Source organism: Palaemon carinicauda, chromosome 39 (genome assembly GCF_036898095.1).
Source record: "Palaemon carinicauda isolate YSFRI2023 chromosome 39, ASM3689809v2, whole genome shotgun sequence".
Classification (NCBI taxonomy): domain Eukaryota; kingdom Metazoa; phylum Arthropoda; class Malacostraca; order Decapoda; family Palaemonidae; genus Palaemon; species Palaemon carinicauda.
Genome location: NC_090763.1, coordinates 54,926,517 through 54,947,000, shown reverse-complemented (window position 1 = coordinate 54,947,000; position 20,484 = coordinate 54,926,517). Strand labels below are relative to the sequence as shown.

The window sequence follows — 20,484 nt, the reverse complement described above, 5'->3', positions numbered from 1 at the left end:
TCGATTCCTGAAGGAAATCCTCAGGAATTGTGTGGGTTCACGCAACGAGAAGCAAGAGAAACAACCAAAGAAACTATGTCATTGTTACCTGTAGGGAGAAGGAAACCCTTGGGCAGCGTATCTCGTCACGCGACCATGGATGATGGGAACCCGAAGGAACACCGTCATCATTACCTAGAGGGAAAAGGCATCCTTCAGGCAATGTGTCGTGTGAACCCTAAACATGGTTCACGCAACGAGAATCCGAAGATTCTCTGTTATGCGAGTCAACCAACTCAGCATAACCGCGGTCACGAGAGCCCGAGGATTCAGAAAACTCTGTTATGAGAGTGAAACTCGACATAACGAGGGTCTTGAGAGCTGACAGGCTCAGCGCGACCGTGCGAACTGGAAGGATTCGCGCAACAAGAAGGAGTGAGCTCCCAGATACGGGAACCCGAAGGTTAAGCGTAGCGCCCCGAACGCTGAGCAACCCGGGTTGCAAGACCCCGAAGGGTCAGCGCAACGGGAAACCGAGATTTCCTAGCCACGAGAGCCCGAGGGCTCAACGTGACGAGAGGTATGAAAACCCAAGGGCTCTGCATATCGAAGGTTGAGAGACCCCAAAGGTTCAACGCAATGGAAAACCGAAGTTTCCCTACCAAGAAAGCCCGAGGGCTCAGCGTAACCAAGGTTGCGAAGACCCTTAGGGATCAACACAATGGGAAACCGAAGTTTCCCTGCCCCGAGAAGCCGTGTATGTCCCAGATGCTTAGATTCCCTATGTACGTGAACTCCTGGTGAACATGGATTTCTGATGCTCTTGGACTCCCGAGGCGTGTGAATTCTTAATGCTCGTGGATTCCCTGTGTGCAGGGATTCTAGGTACATGTGGATTCCTGATGGGCATGGATTCCTGGTACATGTGGATTCCCTGTGCACATGGATTTCCTATGCACATGGATTCTCTGTACTCGTGAATTCTGTGTGTGAATTCCGTAATCCACTGAAGGCAAGACCCTTCACACTTGGCAGCAGCAAAACCTTCCTCTAATGGTATACATCGATGTCTAAGGATTACCAATCTTCTTGGGAATATATTGTCATTGCTGTCTCACGGCCACACAACAGAGGAAATAAACAGCAAACAAGAATGCTGTCTAACACGAATAAGAATGTGGACATCAGGTTTGCATTGAAAACTGTCACATAGCTAAAGTTATCGGAAAACAACTGCAAACCCATCTTTCCTTCTAAATATCCCTTGAACATGATGATCTGCTTACACATTTATCTAAAAGAAAAAAGTTAGAACAGCCAGAGGAAGCCACCAGAAGTACGCTATGCCTGTACTTTCTGGCTGCTCAGAGAAAAGTGGCAGCACAGTAGCCGTTCACCACCCCTCCAAGTAACTACCACCCCTTCATTAAGTTTTGTATTCATGTAGGAACAAATGGTTACATTAGTAAATGTAGTAGGCTAGTGATTTCCTAAGAAACCTTCTCCACTTATTGGTACCTCTTACTCCTCATTAAAAATATATCTATTTCTTGGCAAGTTATAGGATATCCAAAGATTAAATGGAAAATAATTGATTCTTAAAACAAACTTATCAGTTTAAAAAATGGTCACATCTATCCTTTATAAGATATTATGGGTTTCTTCTATGATATTTGTCACAATGATATGGGATAAACTTCCCATTCGGCTGACGTTATGTTAGTCTACCTTTAGAAAACCAAGTTGTCACACAATAGTAGATTATCTGAGGATAATGTGTCACATTTCAATTCCACTGGACCACTATAAATATCCTCTACCAAACCCTTGACCCTTCATATGCTACACTGGTTGGTGCTCTGCCATTTGCACAGATCACAAAGTACCATAGACAAACTTCCATTCCATACACTCTGCTTACAGATTTTTTTTTCCGAGTGTAAAGCATTCTAGAAGTAGGCCAATACGACCATTCAATCTTCAATCTTTGATTTAGCAGGGAAAAACTTACACTCATCCTGATATAAAACTCAATGTAATTTGGCAACTTTCTTTAGATCAGTATAGTTTATTAATTTTATCCTTTCTCCTACTGTATATTCATCACAGTTGGTAATAATGGCAACATCCTTCATAAAGACCGAGGTGGATTTTCTCAATTTCATTACAGTAGTTAACATGTATCACATTATGAGAGCTTTCTTCTATGTAATTTCTTTAAATTCTAAAGTGCTAACCTAATCTTGTATTGTTGATACCCATGCTCTGCACATTAGAAATAAGCCTACTCTCATTAATGATGCTAATTTTGATTACTTGTATTTGAATGTAAACTAGTCTCAGTAATACTGAATTCACCCAACTTTTTAACACTGGTCTTATGATTTTGACAATATTGCATTAAATAAATTTTCTGGGCAGATACATTAGGCAGAATCTCTTTAGACAAAGAATCGTGTCTTAAACTAAATAAGTGTTTATACTGTAGCTATTCAAGTCATCACTAGGCTTACCTCAAATTTAAAATTCTTTAGTTATGTTTTACAACCTAGCAAATAATTTTCAGTTTCATAAACATGATACAGACTTGAAACCTTCGATTTAATATGACAAGTATATCAACTCATTTAATTATTGCATTAAAATTACAATAGCAAAGACATGAAGATAGTTTCATAACATGGATAGTTTTACAGATGAAATGCATACAATCTAACCAACCTAACCTCACCTAGGATATGTCTTGAGCAGCTGCAAAAGGTGGTCACTTACTAAGAAAAAATCGCAATTTATCTTGTGTGACTCTTTCTATGATACACTAGCTATGTTTTGAAAATTGCGGGGTTATAGCCTACCACCAAACACTACCTTTATGTAAGCCTATCCTAAATTTTACAAAACAATGTAGTAATTCCCAACCTATTAGCTGTGCATTTTTCCTCTGAATCTTGGTGTAAAGTTCCTTTTATTTATAATACAATAAGCACTAGCTGTAATATTACTTTTGTATTGTTTTCACAGATATCCTTGCCGTTGTTGCTTGCTGAAGTGATATGGAATTTGTTGCTGCGGATGTTTTTCCTCTTATGGTTCATGTATGACTGCTGATTTTACTAGAAGTTAGAACTCTTACAAGTCTAATTTGTATTTTACCAACAATTTATTGTAATATAACTTCTGTCAAATGAGATTATTTCTTTTAGATCTTCATGGTTTTCCTAATGTGTAATATCTTTTCTGGTTTGATATTCTTATTCTGCATATTTGTAAAAACGAACGCATCCAAGTGACCACTGACGTAAATGAAATTTTCTTTTCTTATAACATGTAGTGAGTAATGCGGAGTAAATTGTTTATATATATATATATATATATATATATATATATATATATATATATATATATATATATATATATATATATATATATATATATTCTAACTCTGAGTTTATTTCCTGTTCTAAATTTTACTTAAATTTCGTCTCCATTCAGTTTAGGGTTGAATAAAACACAGCCCAATGAGGGTGATTCTTTACTCAAAAAAGTGTGACATCAAATTTGGCTTCTAAGAAGAGACGAAGAGAAAGAAGGCTGACTCAACCACCTTTTCATAATTTTTAAATATTTAATATTATCCTGTCTACACGCACAAACACATTATGGGAAGAAAGAGAGTGAGAGAGGGATCAATGAAAGAATCAAATATTAGTTTCCTTTCTCTCTTTCTACAAACACTCTAAAACTCATAATATCTTTTACTTTTATTTAATGTTATGATTCGTGCCTTGACAAACAATATTTACAACATATATATATTAATAACTACAAGTTTGCATAAGATAACAACTTTAGCTCTACGGCAGCTACTCTGCTCATCTTAAAAGAGCTCTAGGAATGTGTAGCAGCGGTAGGATTAATAGCATGTTCGTTGGAGACGTGCTCGAGAATAAGCCTCTCGAGTTGAGGGCCGACACTGATTGGTCTAGAAATCCTCTAATCGAACCAATCACTGATTAGTCTAGAAATCCTCTAATCGAACCAATCACTGACTGCGTAGCAAGAGCCATATTCTCAAGCTCAACGCGTGTGGGACTGCAGTGAGAAGCTCTGCCTTTGTTTATTCATCAGAAATCACGGATGCTTTTGACATCAATTCGGGTCTGGAAGCGATGATATTGGAACATGACTCAATGGGCTGACGTGCGAGTTCTGACAGAAAAGCAAGAAAACATGACCCTGTTTCATGACAGCCAAGATTTGAGCAAACTTCTGTTGTAAATTGAGCAGAATTTCCAACTGCACTCGTACATATTGATTTATCTGATTGCCTTTTCACACGTAGCAAGGAAATTTAGTTTGAACGAATGTATAATACTTGGTTCTGGAAACGTGTTTTTATACACACTTGCGACCTCTTAAATCGTCAATTCTTAATCCCATGAATGTGATCCAGAGTCCCCCCAAAATGAAAGTTGTTAGTGGAGGGATTAAAACAGTTAACTCACGTTATGTGTCACAAATATGGCTACCTATCATTTTTTTTTCTCGGGAAAATAGATATAAAAATTACCATTTAAACGTTGATCTAAATAATGATGGCGGCTGGCAAGAAGGATTTGCAGTTAGATCTTGTTAATTAAGTGACATTGGCGTATTTCATACCTGTTCCTGGGTCATACTTTTCAAAGATATAAAAACTACAATCGGCGTCCCTCCAAAGACAAAAAAATAATGGGTCTTCTGTTATAGACTCCTCAGGTTTTTATAGGTTTAAATTATGACAGGTATCCATCTCAAATTATAATTCTGTTATCTTTACTAAAATTCTGATTTGATAAATGAAAGAAATATGTAAATATCTGTAAAAAAAAAAATTAATGAATTAGAATTTGAATTAAATTTCACAAGAGCGCAAGCAAAACCAAGAGTAGCAGTATTTGTGAATTTCCAGAGAAAAAACTTAAGGAAATGAAACATTCTGTAAGAAACGCAGGATATACATAAAGATGTGAGAGTGAACTAAGGAGATAGATAGAATGAAAGTAGAAGAAAAGTACGAATACAAAAAGGTGCACAAAACGAAGAGAGAACGTCAGTTGGAATGAGAAAAATAAGAGAAGAAAAATCATCAAGTATTTAGATATTTATGAGGAAGGGAAAATAGGTAAATATTAAAACGTAGACGCCTCGTGAGTTTGAGATAACCGTCATGACTAATGTTAAGTGGATTCCTTTTGAAGGAGACTTAGTCAAGGATAAAGACCATTGATCAAAATTCAATATATAGATGTATATATACTGTATATATACGCTGTTTATATATATATATATATATATATATATATATATATATATATATATATATATATATATATATATATATATATATACATATATATATAAATGCATATATATATATATATATATATATATATATATATATATATATATATATATATATATATATGTATATATATATATGCAAATATACGTACAAATATATTATGAATATACGTAAATATATGTTTGTCATAGTGTATATATGTATATTTATTTTCACTTATTTGGTATGAATCCTTAAAGTTCTGTCCTGGCGTATCCCAGACAGTTCATTGGAGTTAGTTAACTGGATGTCTTGTGCATAAAGATTGCTTTATTCAATCTAGACTCAGAGAAAAATCCCATCACATTCATATTTTTTTTTCAAGTTTCGAAAGAAGTCTGGGAAGTTGTTCGATTATTTTAAAACTGATTTTTTTTCTATTATTTGTTACTAAATATGTAAATTAATATGTAATAGTCGACCGCACTTTGGGGATACCCGGTGGTAGTGAAAGGTGATCCGGCAGGTTAGGTTAGGTTAGGTAAGGTCAGATTAGGTTAGGATAAGCAATGAAAGGTAACATCAATACTCAAGTGGTACCCCCCTCCAAATGTAATCTCTCCAGATACAGTTTCTGACCTGATTTAAACCAGAAACCCAGAGAAAGATGTTTTGCAGGCTCTAGAAAAATGGTTTGACGACCAGATTTCTATTTAAATGGATTGGCGTTAATTCTAATGGGTTCTGTTGACAGGAGGCAAAAACAAAAATTTGGCGCGCTATTTTTTTTTAAAATGGGAGACCGCAGTCATCCACTTCTACGCAAGGTAAATATAAATTGGGAATTTTAACGACCCCCCAAAAAGTTCGACACTATAATCTAATAGTCGTTTTGAAAATATGTAACGATTTCTGCTAAGTAACAACGGTCTACAGTCACGCGATCTCCCGAGGGGTAATGGGGTGACTCGGTCAACCGCGAAGGTAAAAATAATCTTTTTTTGATTCTGATCATACTAAAAAGCACCCTACGTTTCCAGTTGAAAAACATAACTATTTCTCTTTTATTCATAATGCGCATGGAAGCAATTATGTGCCATCCAAGACTTATAAAATCACAACGTGAAAACAGTTAATTGTTGACCGAGACTCGCCATTATCCTTAGTTGATCAAACAATTAGAACTTCATAATTTTCGTCCATATATAATTTGATAAGTTTCTAAGCAGCGTTAGTGAACAGTTAAAATCTCTATTTTTTGCAGCATTTTGTTAAATAAGTTAAATCTCTCTATCGTTTTGCATCATTTTGGTTAATATCTATAATTCATCTTTAAGCAGCTAAGCGACCACAGTCAGCTATGGTTATTGTCTTTGAAGGTCGATACACCTGCGCCGAATCCCCCAGCTGGGTCATCCTGGAAAAGAAGAAGGAAAATCATGACAAACTTCAATATGTGAGAGAAACACATATATGTTACATCATAAGTTTGGTTACTGTAATATAGAATATAAATAAATCATGGCAAATGTTTTAATACATGAAAGGATAAACATTTGACTATGTAATTCACCTTGATTGAAACAAATGTCTATAATTCTTTTTAAACCAAATGAAAAAAACATAGTATTGAATAACCTTGGGGACTTTGAAAATCAGAAAAGTTATGAAAAACTTCAATGTGTGAGAAAACATATATGGTTATTTCACAAGTTTGGTTATAGCAATAAAGAATATAATTAAATAATCGAAAATTTTATGTTATATAAAAGGAAAAACATTAGATTACATAAAATCAGTCATCTTGATCAAAATTTCCTTTTTTCCCAAAGCTATCTATATTAAGCGGTCGGTTGACTCATCAGGCATGATTTATGCTTTGGTAGAGTGATTTTATGATTGCATGCCCTTGCAGTCACCAACCACAGTTATTGGCGGTGGGCATAACTTTGACTTGATAGTCCAACTGCCATGCAGCAGTATCCACAGTTATTGGCAGTGGGCTTAGCCTTTTGCTAAAAAGCAAGACTGCAAGGCAGCAGTTTCCAGTTATTGGCAGTGGGCTTAGTCTTTTGCTAAAAAGCAAGACTGCAAGGCAGCAGTTTCCAGTTATTGGCAGTGGGCTTAGTCTTTTGCTGAAATGCAAGACTGCAAGGCAGCAGTTTCCACAGTTATTGGCAGTGGGCTTAGCCTTTTGCTAAAAAGCAAGACTGCAAGGCAGCAGTTTCCAGTTATTGGCAGTGGGCTTAGTCTTTTGCTAAAAAGCAAGACTGCAAGGCAGCAGTTTCCAGTTATTGGCAGTGGGCTTAGTCTTTTGCTGAAATGCAAGACTGCAAGGCAGCAGTTCCAGTTATTGGCAGTGGGCTTAGCCTTTTGCTAAAAAGCAAGACTGCAAGGCAGCAGTTTCCACAGTTATTGGCAGTGGGCTTAGCCTTTTGCTAAAAAGCAAGACTGCAAGGCAGCAGTTTCCAGTTATTGGCAGTGGGCTTAGTCTTTTGCTATAATGCAAGACTGCTAGGCAGCAGTTTCCACAGTTATTGGCAGTGGGCTTAGCCTTTTGCTAAAAAGCAAGACTGCAAGGCAGCAGTTTCCAGTTATTGGCAGTGGGCTTAGTCTTTTGCTATAATGCAAGACTGCAAGGCAGCAGTTTCCACAGTTATTGGCAGTGGGCTTAGCCTTTTGCTAAAAAGCAAGACTGTAAGGCAGCAGTTTCCAGTTATTGGCAGTGGGCTTAGCCTTTTGCTAAAAAGCAAGACTGCAAGGCAGCAGTTTCCAGATATTGGCAGTGGGCTTAGTCTTTTGCTGAAATGCAAGACTGCAAGGCAGCAGTTTCCACAGTTATTGGCAGTGGGCTTAGCCTTTTGCTAAAAAGCAAGACTGCAAGGCAGCAGTTTCCACAGTTATTGGCAGTGGGCTTAGCCTTTTGCTAAAAAGCAAGACTGCAAGGCAGCAGTTTCCAGTTATTGGCAGTGGGCTTAGTCTTTTGCTGAAAGGCATAACTGCAAGGCAGCAGTTTCCAAAGTTATTGGCAGTGGGCTTAGCCTTTTGCTAAAAAGCAAGACTGCAAGGCAGCAGTTTCCACAGTTATTGGCAGTGGGCTTAGCCTTTTGCTAAAAAGCAAGACTGCAAGGCAGCAGTTTCCAGTTATTGGCAGTGGGCTTATTCTTTTGCTATAATGCAAGACTGCAAGGCAGCAGTTTCCACAGTTATTGGCAGTGGGCTTAGCCTTTTGCTAAAAAGCAAGACTGCAAGGCAGCAGTTTCCAGTTATTGGCAGTGGGCTTAGTCTTTTGATATAATGCAAGACTGCAAGGCAGCAGTTTCCACAGTTATTGGCAGTGGGCTTAGCCTTTTGCTAAAAAGCAAGACTGCAAGGCAGCAGTTTCCAGTTATTGGCAGTGGGCTTAGTCTTTTGCTGAAATGCAAGACTGCAAAGTAGCAGTTTCCACAGTTATTGAGAGTCGGGTTAGTCTTTTGCTGAAAAGCAAGACTGCAAGGCAGCAGTTTCCACAGTTATTGGCAGTGGGCTTAGCCTTTTGCTAAAAAGCAAGACTGCAAGGCAGCAGCTTCCAGTTATTGGCAGTGGGCTTAGCCTTTTGCTAAAATGCAGGACTGCAAGGCAGCAGTTTCCAGATATTGGCAGTGGGCTTAGTCTTTTGTTGAAATGCAAGACTGCAAGGCAGCAGTTTCCACAGTTATTGAGAGTCGGGTTAGTCTTTTGCTGAAAAGCAAGACTGCAAGGCAGCAGTTTCCACAGTTATTGGCAGTGGGCTTAGTCTTTTGCTAAAAAGCAAGACTGCAAGGCAGCAGTTTCCAGTTATTGGCAGTGGGCTTAGTCTTTTGCTATAATGCAAGACTGCAAGGCAGCAGTTTCCACAGTTATTGGCAGTGGGCTTAGCCTTTTGCTAAAAAGCAAGACTGCAAGGCAGCAGTTTCCAGTTATTGGCAGTGGGCTTAGTCTTTTACTGAAATGCAAGACTGCAAAGTAGCAGTTTCCACAGTTATTGAGAGTCGGGTTAGTCTTTTGCTGAAAAGCAAGACTGCAAGGCAGCAGTTTCCACAGTTATTGGCAGTGGGCTTAGCCTTTTGCTAAAAAGCAAGACTGCAAGGCAGCAGTTTCCAGTTATTGGCAGTGGGCTTAGTCTTTTGCTATAATGCAAGACTGCTAGGCAGCAGTTTCCACAGTTATTGGCAGTGGGCTTAGCCTTTTGCTAAAAAGCAAGACTGCAAGGCAGCAGTTTCCAGTTATTGGCAGTGGGCTTAGTCTTTTGCTGAAATGCAAGACTGCAAGGCACCAGTTTCCACAGTTATTGGCAGTGGGCTTAGCCTTTTGCTAAAAAGCAAGACTGCAAGGCAGCAGTTTCCGCAGTTATTGGCAGTGGGCTTAGCCTTTTGCTAAAAAGCAAGACTGCAAGGCAGCAGTTTCCAGTTATTGGCAGTGGGCTTAGTCTTTTGCTGAAATGTAAGACTGCAAGGCAGCAGTTTCCACAGTTATTGGCAGTGGGCTTAGCCTTTTGCTAAAAAGCAAGACTGCAAGGCAGCAGTTTCCAGTTAATGGCAGTGGGCTTAGTCTTTTGCTGAAATGCAAGACTGCAAGGCAGCAGTTTCCACAGTTATTGGCAGTGGGCTTAGCCTTTTGCTAAAGAGCAAGACTGCAAGGCAGCAGTTTCCACAGTTATTGGCAGTGGGCTTAGCCTTTTACTAAAAAGCAAGACTGCAAGGCAGCAGTTTCCAGTTATTGGCAGTGGGCTTAGTCTTTTGCTGAAATGCAAGACTGCAAGGCAGCAGTTTCCACAGTTATTGGCAGTGGGCTTAGCCTTTTGCTAAAAAGCAAGACTGCAAGGCAGCAGTTTCCAGTTATTGGCAGTGGGCTTACTCTTTTGCTGAAATGCAAGACTGCAAGGCAGCAGTTTCCACAGTTATTGGCAGTGGGCTTAGCCTTTTGCTAAAAAGCAAGACTGCAAGGCAGCAGTTTCCAGTTATTGGCAGTGGGCTTAGTCTTTTGCTATAATGCAAGACTACAAAGTAGAAGTTTCCACAGTTATTGAGAGTGGGCTTAGTCTTTTGCTGAAATGCAAGACTGCAAGGCACCAGTTTCCACAGTTATTGGCAGTGGGCTTAGCCTTTTGCTAAAAAGCAAGACTGTAAGGCAGCAGTTTCCACAGTTATTGGCAGTGGGCTTAGCCTTTTGCTAAAAAGCGAGACTGCAAGGCACCAGTTTCCAGTTATTGGCAGTGGGCTTAGTCTTTTGCTGAAATGCAAGACTGCAAGGCAGCAGTTTCCACAGTTATTGGCAGTGGGCTTAGCCTTTTGCTAAAAAGCAAGACTGCAAGGCAGCAGTTTCCAGTTATTGGCAGTGGGCTTAGTCTTTTGCTGAAATGCAAGACTGCAAGGCAGCAGTTTCCACAGTTATTGGCAGTGGGCTTAGCCTTTTGCTAAGAAGCAAGACTGCAAGGCAGCAGTTTCCAGTTATTGGCAGTGGGCTTAGTCTTTTGCTATAATGCAAGACTGCAAAGTAGCAGTTTCCACAGTTATTGAGAGTGGGCTTAGTCTTTTGCTGAAATGCAAGACTGCAAGGCAGCAGTTTCCACAGTTATAGGCAGTGGGCTTAGCCTTTTGCTAAAAAGCAAGACTGCAAGGCAGCAGTTTCCAGTTATTGGCAGTGGGCTTAGTCTTTTGCTATAATGCAAGACTGCAAGGCAGCAGTTTCCACAGTTATTGGCAGTGGGCTTAGCCTTTTGCTAAAAAGCAAGACTGCAAGGCAGCAGTTCCCACAGTTATTGGCAGTGGGCTTAGCCTTTTGCTAAAAAGCAAGACTGCAAAGTAGCAGTTTCCAGTTATTGGCAGTGGGCTTAGTCTTTTGCTGAAATGCAAGACTGCAAGGCAGCAGTTTCCACAGTTATTGGCAGTGGGCTTAGTCTTTTGCTGAAATGCAAGACTGCAAGGCACCAGTTTCCACAGTTATTGGCAGTGGGCTTAGCCTTTTGCTAAAAAGCAAGACTGCAAGGCAGCAGTTTCCACAGTTATTGGCAGTGGGCTTAGCATTTTGCTAAAAAGCAAGACTGCAAGGCAGCAGTTTCCAGTTATTGGCAGTGGGCTTAGTCTTTTGCTGAAATGCAAGACTGCAAGGCAGCAGTTTCCACAGTTATTGGCAGTGGGCTTAGCCTTTTGCTAAAAAGCAAGACTGCAAGGCAGCAGTTTCCAGTTATTGGCAGTGGGCTTACTCTTTTGCTGAAATGCAAGACTGCAAGGCAGCAGTTTCCACAGTTATTGGCAGTGGGCTTAGCCTTTTGCTAAAAAGCAAGACTGCAAGGCAGCAGTTTCCAGTTATTGGCAGTGGGCTTAGTCTTTTGCTATAATGCAAGACTGCAAAGTAGCAGTTTCCACAGTTATTGAGAGTGGGCTTAGTCTTTTGCTGAAATGCAAGACTGCAAGGCACCAGTTTCCACAGTTATTGGCAGTGGCCTTAGCCTTTTGCTAAAAAGCAAGACTGCAAGGCAGCAGTTTCCACAGTTATTGGCAGTGGGCTTAGTCTTTTGCTGAAATGCAAGACTGCAAGGCACCAGTTTCCACAGTTATTGGCAGTGGGCTTAGCCTTTTGCTAAAAAGCAAGACTGTAAGGCAGCAGTTTCCACAGTTATTGGCAGTGGGCTTAGCCTTTTGCTAAAAAGCAAGACTGCAAGGCAGCAGTTTCCAGTTATTGGCAGTGGGCTTAGTCTTTTGCTGAAATGCAAGACTGCAAGGCACCAGTTTCCACAGTTATTGGCAGTGGGCTTAGCCTTTTGCTAAAAAGCAAGACTGCAAGGCAGCAGTTTCCAGTTATTGGCAGTGGGCTTAGTCTTTTGCTGAAATGCAAGACTGCAAGGCAGCAGTTTCCACAGTTATTGGCAGTGGGCTTAGCCTTTTGCTAAGAAGCAAGACTGCAAGGCAGCAGTTTCCAGTTATTGGCAGTGGGCTTAGTCTTTTGCTATAATGCAAGACTGCAAAGTAGCAGTTTCCACAGTTATTGAGAGTGGGCTTAGTCTTTTGCTGAAATGCAAGACTGCAAGGCAGCAGTTTCCACAGTTATAGGCAGTGGGCTTAGCCTTTTGCTAAAAAGCAAGACTGCAAGGCAGCAGTTTCCAGTTATTGGCAGTGGGCTTAGTCTTTTGCTATAATGCAAGACTGCAAGGCAGCAGTTTCCACAGTTATTGGCAGTGGGCTTAGCCTTTTGCTAAAAAGCAAGACTGCAAGGCAGCAGTTCCCACAGTTATTGGCAGTGGGCTTAGCCTTTTGCTAAAAAGCAAGACTGCAAAGTAGCAGTTTCCAGTTATTGGCAGTGGGCTTAGTCTTTTGCTGAAATGCAAGACTGCAAGGCAGCAGTTTCCACAGTTATTGGCAGTGGGCTTAGTCTTTTGCTGAAATGCAAGACTGCAAGGCAGCAGTTTCCACAGTTATTGGCAGTGGGCTTAGCCTTTTGCTAAAAAGCAAGACTGCAAGGCAGCAGTTTCCACAGTTATTGGCAGTGGGCTTAGCCTTTTGCTAAAAAGCAAGACTGCAAGGCAGCAGTTTCCAGTTATTGGCAGTGGGCTTAGTCTTTTGCTGAAATGCAAGACTGCAAGGCAGCAGTTTCCACAGTTATTGGCAGTGGGCTTAGCCTTTTGCTAAAAAGCAAGACTGCAAGGCAGCAGTTTCCAGTTATTGGCAGTGGGCTTACTCTTTTGCTGAAATGCAAGACTGCAAGGCAGCAGTTTCCACAGTTATTGGCAGTGGGCTTAGCCTTTTGCTAAAAAGCAAGACTGCAAGGCAGCAGTTTCCAGTTATTGGCAGTGGGCTTAGTCTTTTGCTATAATGCAAGACTGCAAAGTAGCAGTTTCCACAGTTATTGAGAGTGGGCTTAGTCTTTTGCTGAAATGCAAGACTGCAAGGCAGCAGTTTCCACAGTTATAGGCAGTGGGCTTAGTCTTTTGCTAAAAAGCAAGACTGCAAGGCAGCAGTTTCCAGTTATTGGCAGTGGGCTTAGTCTTTTGCTAAAAAGCAAGACTGCAAGGCAGCAGTTTCCACAGTTATTGGCAGTGGTCTTAGCCTTTTGCTAAAAAGCAAGACTGCAAGGCAGCAGTTTCCACAGTTATTGGCAGTGGGCTTAGCCTTTTGCTAAAAAGCAAGACTGCAAAGTAGCAGTTTCCAGTTATTGGCAGTGGGCTTAGTCTTTTGCTGAAATGCAAGACTGCAAGGCAGCAGTTTCCACAGTTATTGGCAGTGGGCTTAGCCTTTTGCTAAAAAGCAAGACTGCAAGGCAGCAGTTTCCAGTTATTGGCAGTGGGCTTAAGTCTTTTGCTGAAATGCAAGACTGCAAGGCAGCAGTTTCCACAGTTATTGGCAGTGGGCTTAGCCTTTTGCTAAAAAGAAAGACTGCAAGGCAGCAGTTTCCAGTTATTGGCAGTGGGCTTAGTCTTTTGCTGAAATGCAAGACTGCAAGGCAGCAGTTTCCACAGTTATTGGCAGTGGGCTTAGCCTTTTGCTAAAAAGCAAGACTGCAAGGCAGCAGTTTCCACAGTTATTGGCAGTGGGCTTAGTCTTTTGCTGAAATGCAAGACTGCAAGGCACCAGTTTCCACAGTTATTGGCAGTGGGCTTAGCCTTTTGCTAAAAAGCAAGACTGCAAGGCAGCAGTTTCCACAGTTATTGGCAGTGGGCTTAGCCTTTTGCTAAAAAGCAAGACTGCAAGGCAGCAGTTTCCAGTTATTGGCAGTGGGCTTAGTCTTTTGCTGAAATGCAAGACTGCAAGGCACCAGTTTCCACAGTTATTGGCAGTGGGCTTAGCCTTTTGCTAAAAAGCAAGACTGCAAGGCAGCAGTTTCCAGTTATTGGCAGTGGGCTTAGTCTTTTGCTGAAATGCAAGACTGCAAGGCAGCAGTTTCCACAGTTATTGGCAGTGGGCTTAGCCTTTTGCTAAGAAGCAAGACTGCAAGGCAGCAGTTTCCAGTTATTGGCAGTGGGCTTAGTCTTTTGCTATAATGCAAGACTGCAAAGTAGCAGTTTCCACAGTTATTGAGAGTGGGCTTAGTCTTTTGCTGAAATGCAAGACTGCAAGGCAGCAGTTTCCACAGTTATAGGCAGTGGGCTTAGCCTTTTGCTAAAAAGCAAGACTGCAAGGCAGCAGTTTCCAGTTATTGGCAGTGGGCTTAGTCTTTTGCTATAATGCAAGACTGCAAGGCAGCAGTTTCCACAGTTATTGGCAGTGGGCTTAGCCTTTTGCTAAAAAGCAAGACTGCAAGGCAGCAGTTCCCACAGTTATTGGCAGTGGGCTTAGCCTTTTGCTAAAAAGCAAGACTGCAAAGTAGCAGTTTCCAGTTATTGGCAGTGGGCTTAGTCTTTTGCTGAAATGCAAGACTGCAAGGCAGCAGTTTCCACAGTTATTGGCAGTGGGCTTAGTCTTTTGCTGAAATGCAAGACTGCAAGGCAGCAGTTTCCACAGTTATTGGCAGTGGGCTTAGCCTTTTGCTAAAAAGCAAGACTGCAAGGCAGCAGTTTCCACAGTTATTGGCAGTGGGCTTAGCCTTTTGCTAAAAAGCAAGACTGCAAGGCAGCAGTTTCCAGTTATTGGCAGTGGGCTTAGTCTTTTGCTGAAATGCAAGACTGCAAGGCAGCAGTTTCCACAGTTATTGGCAGTGGGCTTAGCCTTTTGCTAAAAAGCAAGACTGCAAGGCAGCAGTTTCCAGTTATTGGCAGTGGGCTTACTCTTTTGCTGAAATGCAAGACTGCAAGGCAGCAGTTTCCACAGTTATTGGCAGTGGGCTTAGCCTTTTGCTAAAAAGCAAGACTGCAAGGCAGCAGTTTCCAGTTATTGGCAGTGGGCTTAGTCTTTTGCTATAATGCAAGACTGCAAAGTAGCAGTTTCCACAGTTATTGAGAGTGGGCTTAGTCTTTTGCTGAAATGCAAGACTGCAAGGCAGCAGTTTCCACAGTTATAGGCAGTGGGCTTAGTCTTTTGCTAAAAAGCAAGACTGCAAGGCAGCAGTTTCCAGTTATTGGCAGTGGGCTTAGTCTTTTGCTAAAAAGCAAGACTGCAAGGCAGCAGTTTCCACAGTTATTGGCAGTGGTCTTAGCCTTTTGCTAAAAAGCAAGACTGCAAGGCAGCAGTTTCCACAGTTATTGGCAGTGGGCTTAGCCTTTTGCTAAAAAGCAAGACTGCAAAGTAGCAGTTTCCAGTTATTGGCAGTGGGCTTAGTCTTTTGCTGAAATGCAAGACTGCAAGGCAGCAGTTTCCACAGTTATTGGCAGTGGGCTTAGCCTTTTGCTAAAAAGCAAGACTGCAAGGCAGCAGTTTCCAGTTATTGGCAGTGGGCTTAAGTCTTTTGCTGAAATGCAAGACTGCAAGGCAGCAGTTTCCACAGTTATTGGCAGTGGGCTTAGCCTTTTGCTAAAAAGAAAGACTGCAAGGCAGCAGTTTCCAGTTATTGGCAGTGGGCTTAGTCTTTTGCTGAAATGCAAGACTGCAAGGCAGCAGTTTCCACAGTTATTGGCAGTGGGCTTAGTCTTTTGCTATAATGCAAGACTGCAAAGTAGCAGTTTCCACAGTTATTGAGAGTGGGCTTAGTCTTTTGCTGAAATGCAAGACTGCAAGGCACCAGTTTCCACAGTTATTGGCAGTGGGCTTAGCCTTTTGCTAAAAAGCAAGACTGCAAGGCAGCAGTTTACAGTTATTGGCAGTGGGCTTAGTCTTTTGCTATAATGCAAGACTGCAAAGTAGCAGTTTCCACAGTTATTGAGAGTGGGCTTAGTCTTTTGCTGAAATGCGAGACTGCAAGGCAGCAGTTTCCACAGTTATTGGCAGTGGGCTTAGCCTTTTGCTAAAAAGCAAGACTGCAAGGCAGCAGTTTCCACAGTTATTGGCAGTGGGCTTAGCCTTTTGCTAAAAAGCAAGACTGCAAAGTAGCAGTTTCCAGTTATTGGCAGTGGGCTTAGTCTTTTGCTGAAATGCAAGACTGCAAGGCAGCAGTTTCCACAGTTATTGGCAGTGGGCTTAGCCTTTTGCTAAAAAGCAAGACTGCAAGGCAGCAGTTTCCAGTTATTGGCAGTGGGCTTAGTCTTTTGCTATAATGCAAGACTGCAAAGTAGCAGTTTCCACAGTTATTGGCAGTGGGCTTAGTCTTTTGCTGAAATGCAAGACTGCAAGGCAGCAGTTTCCACAGTTATTGGCAGTGGGCTTAGCCTTTTGCTAAAAAGCAAGACTGCAAGGCAGCAGTTTACAGTTATTGGCAGTGGGCTTAGTCTTTTGCTATAATGCAAGACTGCAAAGTAGCAGTTTCCAATTATTGGCAGTGGGCTTAGTCTTTTGCTGAAATGCAAGACTGCAAGGCAGCAGTTTCCACAGTTATTGGCAGTGGGCTTAGCCTTTTGCTAAAAAGCAAGACTGCAAGGCAGCAGTTTCCAGTTATTGGCAGTGGGCTTAGTCTTTTGCTGAAATGCAAGACTGCAAGGCAGCAGTTTCCACAGTTATTGGCAGTGGGCTTAGCCTTTTGCTAAAAAGCAAGACTGCAAGGCAGCAGTTTCCACAGTTATTGGCAGTGGGCTTAGCCTTTTGCTAAAAAGCAAGACTGCAAGGCAGCAGTTTCCAGTTATTGGCAGTGGGCTTACTCTTTTGCTAAATGCAAGACTGCAAGGCAGCAGTTTCCACAGTTATTGGCAGTGGGCTTAGCCTTTTGCTAAAAAGCAAGACTGCAAGGCAGCAGTTTCCACAGTTATTGGCAGTGGGCTTAGTCTTTTGCTAAATGCAAGACTGCAAGGCAGCAGTTTCCACAGTTATTGGCAGTGGGCTTAGTCTTTTGCTGAAATGCAAGACTGCAAGGCAGCAGTTTCCACAGTTATTGGCAGTGGGCTTAGCCTTTTGCTAAAAAGCAAGACTGCAAGGCAGCAGTTTACAGTTATTGGCAGTGGGCTTAGCTTTTGCTAAAAAGCAAGACTGCAAAGTAGCAGTTTCCACAGTTATTGGCAGTGGGCTTAGTCTTTTGCTGAAATGCAAGACTGCAAGGCAGCAGTTTCCACAGTTATTGGCAGTGGGCTTAGCCTTTTGCTAAAAAGCAAGACTGCAAGGCAGCAGTTTCCAGTTATTGGCAGTGGGCTTAGTCTTTTGCTGAAATGCAAGACTGCAAGGCAGCAGTTTCCACAGTTATTGGCAGTGGGCTTAGCCTTTTGCTAAAAAGCAAGACTGCAAGGCAGCAGTTTCCAGTTATTGGCAGTGGGCTTAGTCTTTTGCTATAATGCAAGACTGCAAAGTAGCAGTTTCCACAGTTATTGAGAGTGAGCTTAGTCTTTTGCTGAAATGCAAGACTGCAAGGCAGCAGTTTCCACAGTTATTGGCAGTGGCCTTAGCCTTTTGCTAAAAAGCAAGACTGCAAGGCAGCAGTTTCCACAGTTATTGGCAGTGGGCTTAGTCTTTTGCTGAAATGCAAGACTGCAAGGCACCAGTTTCCACAGTTATTGGCAGTGGGCTTAGCCTTTTGCTAAAAAGCAAGACTGTAAGGCAGCAGTTTCCACAGTTATTGGCAGTGGGCTTAGCCTTTTGCTAAAAAGCAAGACTGCAAGGCAGCAGTTTCCAGTTATTGGCAGTGGGCTTAGTCTTTTGCTGAAATGCAAGACTGCAAGGCACCAGTTTCCACAGTTATTGGCAGTGGGCTTAGCCTTTTGCTAAAAAGCAAGACTGCAAGGCAGCAGTTTCCAGTTATTGGCAGTGGGCTTAGTCTTTTGCTGAAATGCAAGACTGCAAGGCAGCAGTTTCCACAGTTATTGGCAGTGGGCTTAGCCTTTTGCTAAGAAGCAAGACTGCAAGGCAGCAGTTTCCAGTTATTGGCAGTGGGCTTAGTCTTTTGCTATAATGCAAGACTGCAAAGTAGCAGTTTCCACAGTTATTGGCAGTGGGCTTAGTCTTTTGCTGAAATGCAAGACTGCAAGGCAGCAGTTTCCACAGTTATTGGCAGTGGGCTTAGCCTTTTGCTAAAAAGCAAGACTGCAAGGCAGCAGTTTACAGTTATTGGCAGTGGGCTTAGTCTTTTGCTATAATGCAAGACTGCAAAGTAGCAGTTTCCACAGTTATTGGCAGTGGGCTTAGTCTTTTGCTGAAATGCAAGACTGCAAGGCAGCAGTTTCCACAGTTATTGGCAGTGGGCTTAGCCTTTTGCTAAAAAGCAAGACTGCAAGGCAGCAGTTTCCAGTTATTGGCAGTGGGCTTAGTCTTTTGCTGAAATGCAAGACTGCAAGGCACAGTTTCCACAGTTATTGGCAGTGGGCTTAGCCTTTTGCTAAAAAGCAAGACTGCAAGGCAGCAGTTTCCACAGTTATTGGCAGTGGGCTTAGTCTTTTGCTAAATGCAAGACTGCAAGGCAGCAGTTTCCACAGTTATTGGCAGTGGGCTTAGCCTTTTGCTAAAAAGCAAGACTGCAAGGCAGCAGTTTCCACAGTTATTGGCAGTGGGCTTAGCCTTTTGCTAAAAAGCAAGACTGCAAGTAGCAGTTTCCAGTTATTGGCAGTGGGCTTAGTCTTTTGCTAAATGCAAGACTGCAAGGCAGCAGTTTCCACAGTTATTGGCAGTGGGCTTAGTCTTTTGCTGAAATGCAAGACTGCAAGGCACCAGTTTCCACAGTTATTGGCAGTGGGCTTAGCCTTTTGCTAAAAAGCAAGACTGCAAGGCAGCAGTTTCCACAGTTATTGGCAGTGGGCTTAGCTTTTGCTAAAAAGCAAGACTGCAAGGCAGCAGTTTCCAGTTATTGGCAGTGGGCTTAGTCTTTTGCTGAAATGCAAGACTGCAAGGCAGCAGTTTCCACAGTTATTGGCAGTGGGCTTAGCCTTTTGCTAAAAAGCAAGACTGCAAGGCAGCAGTTTCCAGTTATTGGCAGTGGGCTTAGTCTTTTGCTGAAATGCAAGACTGCAAGGCAGCAGTTTCCACAGTTATTGGCAGTGGGCTTAGCCTTTTGCTAAAAAGCAAGACTGCAAGGCAGCAGTTTCCAGTTATTGGCAGTGGGCTTAGTCTTTTGCTATAATGCAAGACTGCAAAGTAGCAGTTTCCACAGTTATTGAGAGTGGGCTTAGTCTTTTGCTGAAATGCAAGACTGCAAGGCAGCAGTTTCCACAGTTATTGGCAGTGGCCTTAGCCTTTTGCTAAAAAGCAAGACTGCAAGGCAGCAGTTTCCACAGTTATTGGCAGTGGGCTTAGTCTTTTGCTGAAATGCAAGACTGCAAGGCACCAGTTTCCACAGTTATTGGCAGTGGGCTTAGCCTTTTGCTAAAAAGCAAGACTGTAAGGCAGCAGTTTCCACAGTTATTGGCAGTGGGCTTAGCCTTTTGCTAAAAAGCAAGACTGCAAGGCACAGTTTCCAGTTATTGGCAGTGGGCTTAGTCTTTTGCTGAAATGCAAGACTGCAAGGCACCAGTTTCCACAGTTATTGGCAGTGGGCTTAGCCTTTTGCTAAAAAGCAAGACTGCAAGGCAGCAGTTTCCAGTTATTGGCAGTGGGCTTAGTCTTTTGCTGAAATGCAAGACTGCAAGGCAGCAGTTTCCACAGTTATTGGCAGTGGGCTTAGCCTTTTGCTAAGAAGCAAGACTGCAAGGCAGCAGTTTCCAGTTATTGGCAGTGGGCTTAGTCTTTTGCTATAATGCAAGACTGCAAAGTAGCAGTTTCCACAGTTATTGAGAGTGGGCTTAGTCTTTTGCTGAAATGCAAGACTGCAAGGCAGCAGTTTCCACAGTTATTGGCAGTGGGCTTAGCCTTTTGCTAAAAAGCAAGACTGCAAGGCAGCAGTTTCCAGTTATTGGCAGTGGGCTTAGTCTTTTGCTATAATGCAAGACTGCAAGGCAGCAGTTTCCACAGTTATTGGCAGTGGGCTTAGTCTTTTGCTAAATGCAAGACTGCAAGGCAGCAGTTTCCACAGTTATTGGCAGTGGGCTTAGCCTTTTGCTAAAAAGCAAGACTGCAAGGCAGCAGTTTCCAGTTATTGGCAGTGGGCTTAGTCTTTTGCTGAAATGCAAGACTGCAAGGCAGCAGTTTCCACAGTTATTGGCAGTGGGCTTAGTCTTTTGCTGAAATGCAAGACTGCAAGGCAGCAGTTTCCACAGTTATTGGCAGTGGGCTTAGCCTTTTGCTAAAAAGCAAGACTGCAAGGCAGCAGTTTCCACAGTTATTGGCAGTGGGCTTAGCCTTTTGCTAAAA

The 20,484-nt window shown here is 42.1% G+C and overlaps 1 protein-coding gene across 5 annotated transcripts in view; it reads right to left on the bottom strand.

The window, feature by feature from the left end:
• Nucleotides 1-5,482: 5,482 nt before the first annotated feature.
• LOC137631202 (uncharacterized) overlaps nucleotides 5,483-20,484 on the bottom strand; it is a 314,914-nt gene continuing 299,912 nt past the window's right edge. For all 5 annotated transcript variants that reach the window (XM_068362944.1, XM_068362945.1, XM_068362947.1 and 2 more), the window contains one exon: nucleotides 5,483-6,719. In XM_068362944.1, coding sequence (XP_068219045.1) covers nucleotides 6,635-6,719 — 85 coding nt within the window. In that variant the 3' untranslated portion in view covers nucleotides 5,483-6,634. The remainder of the gene's footprint in view (nucleotides 6,720-20,484) is intronic.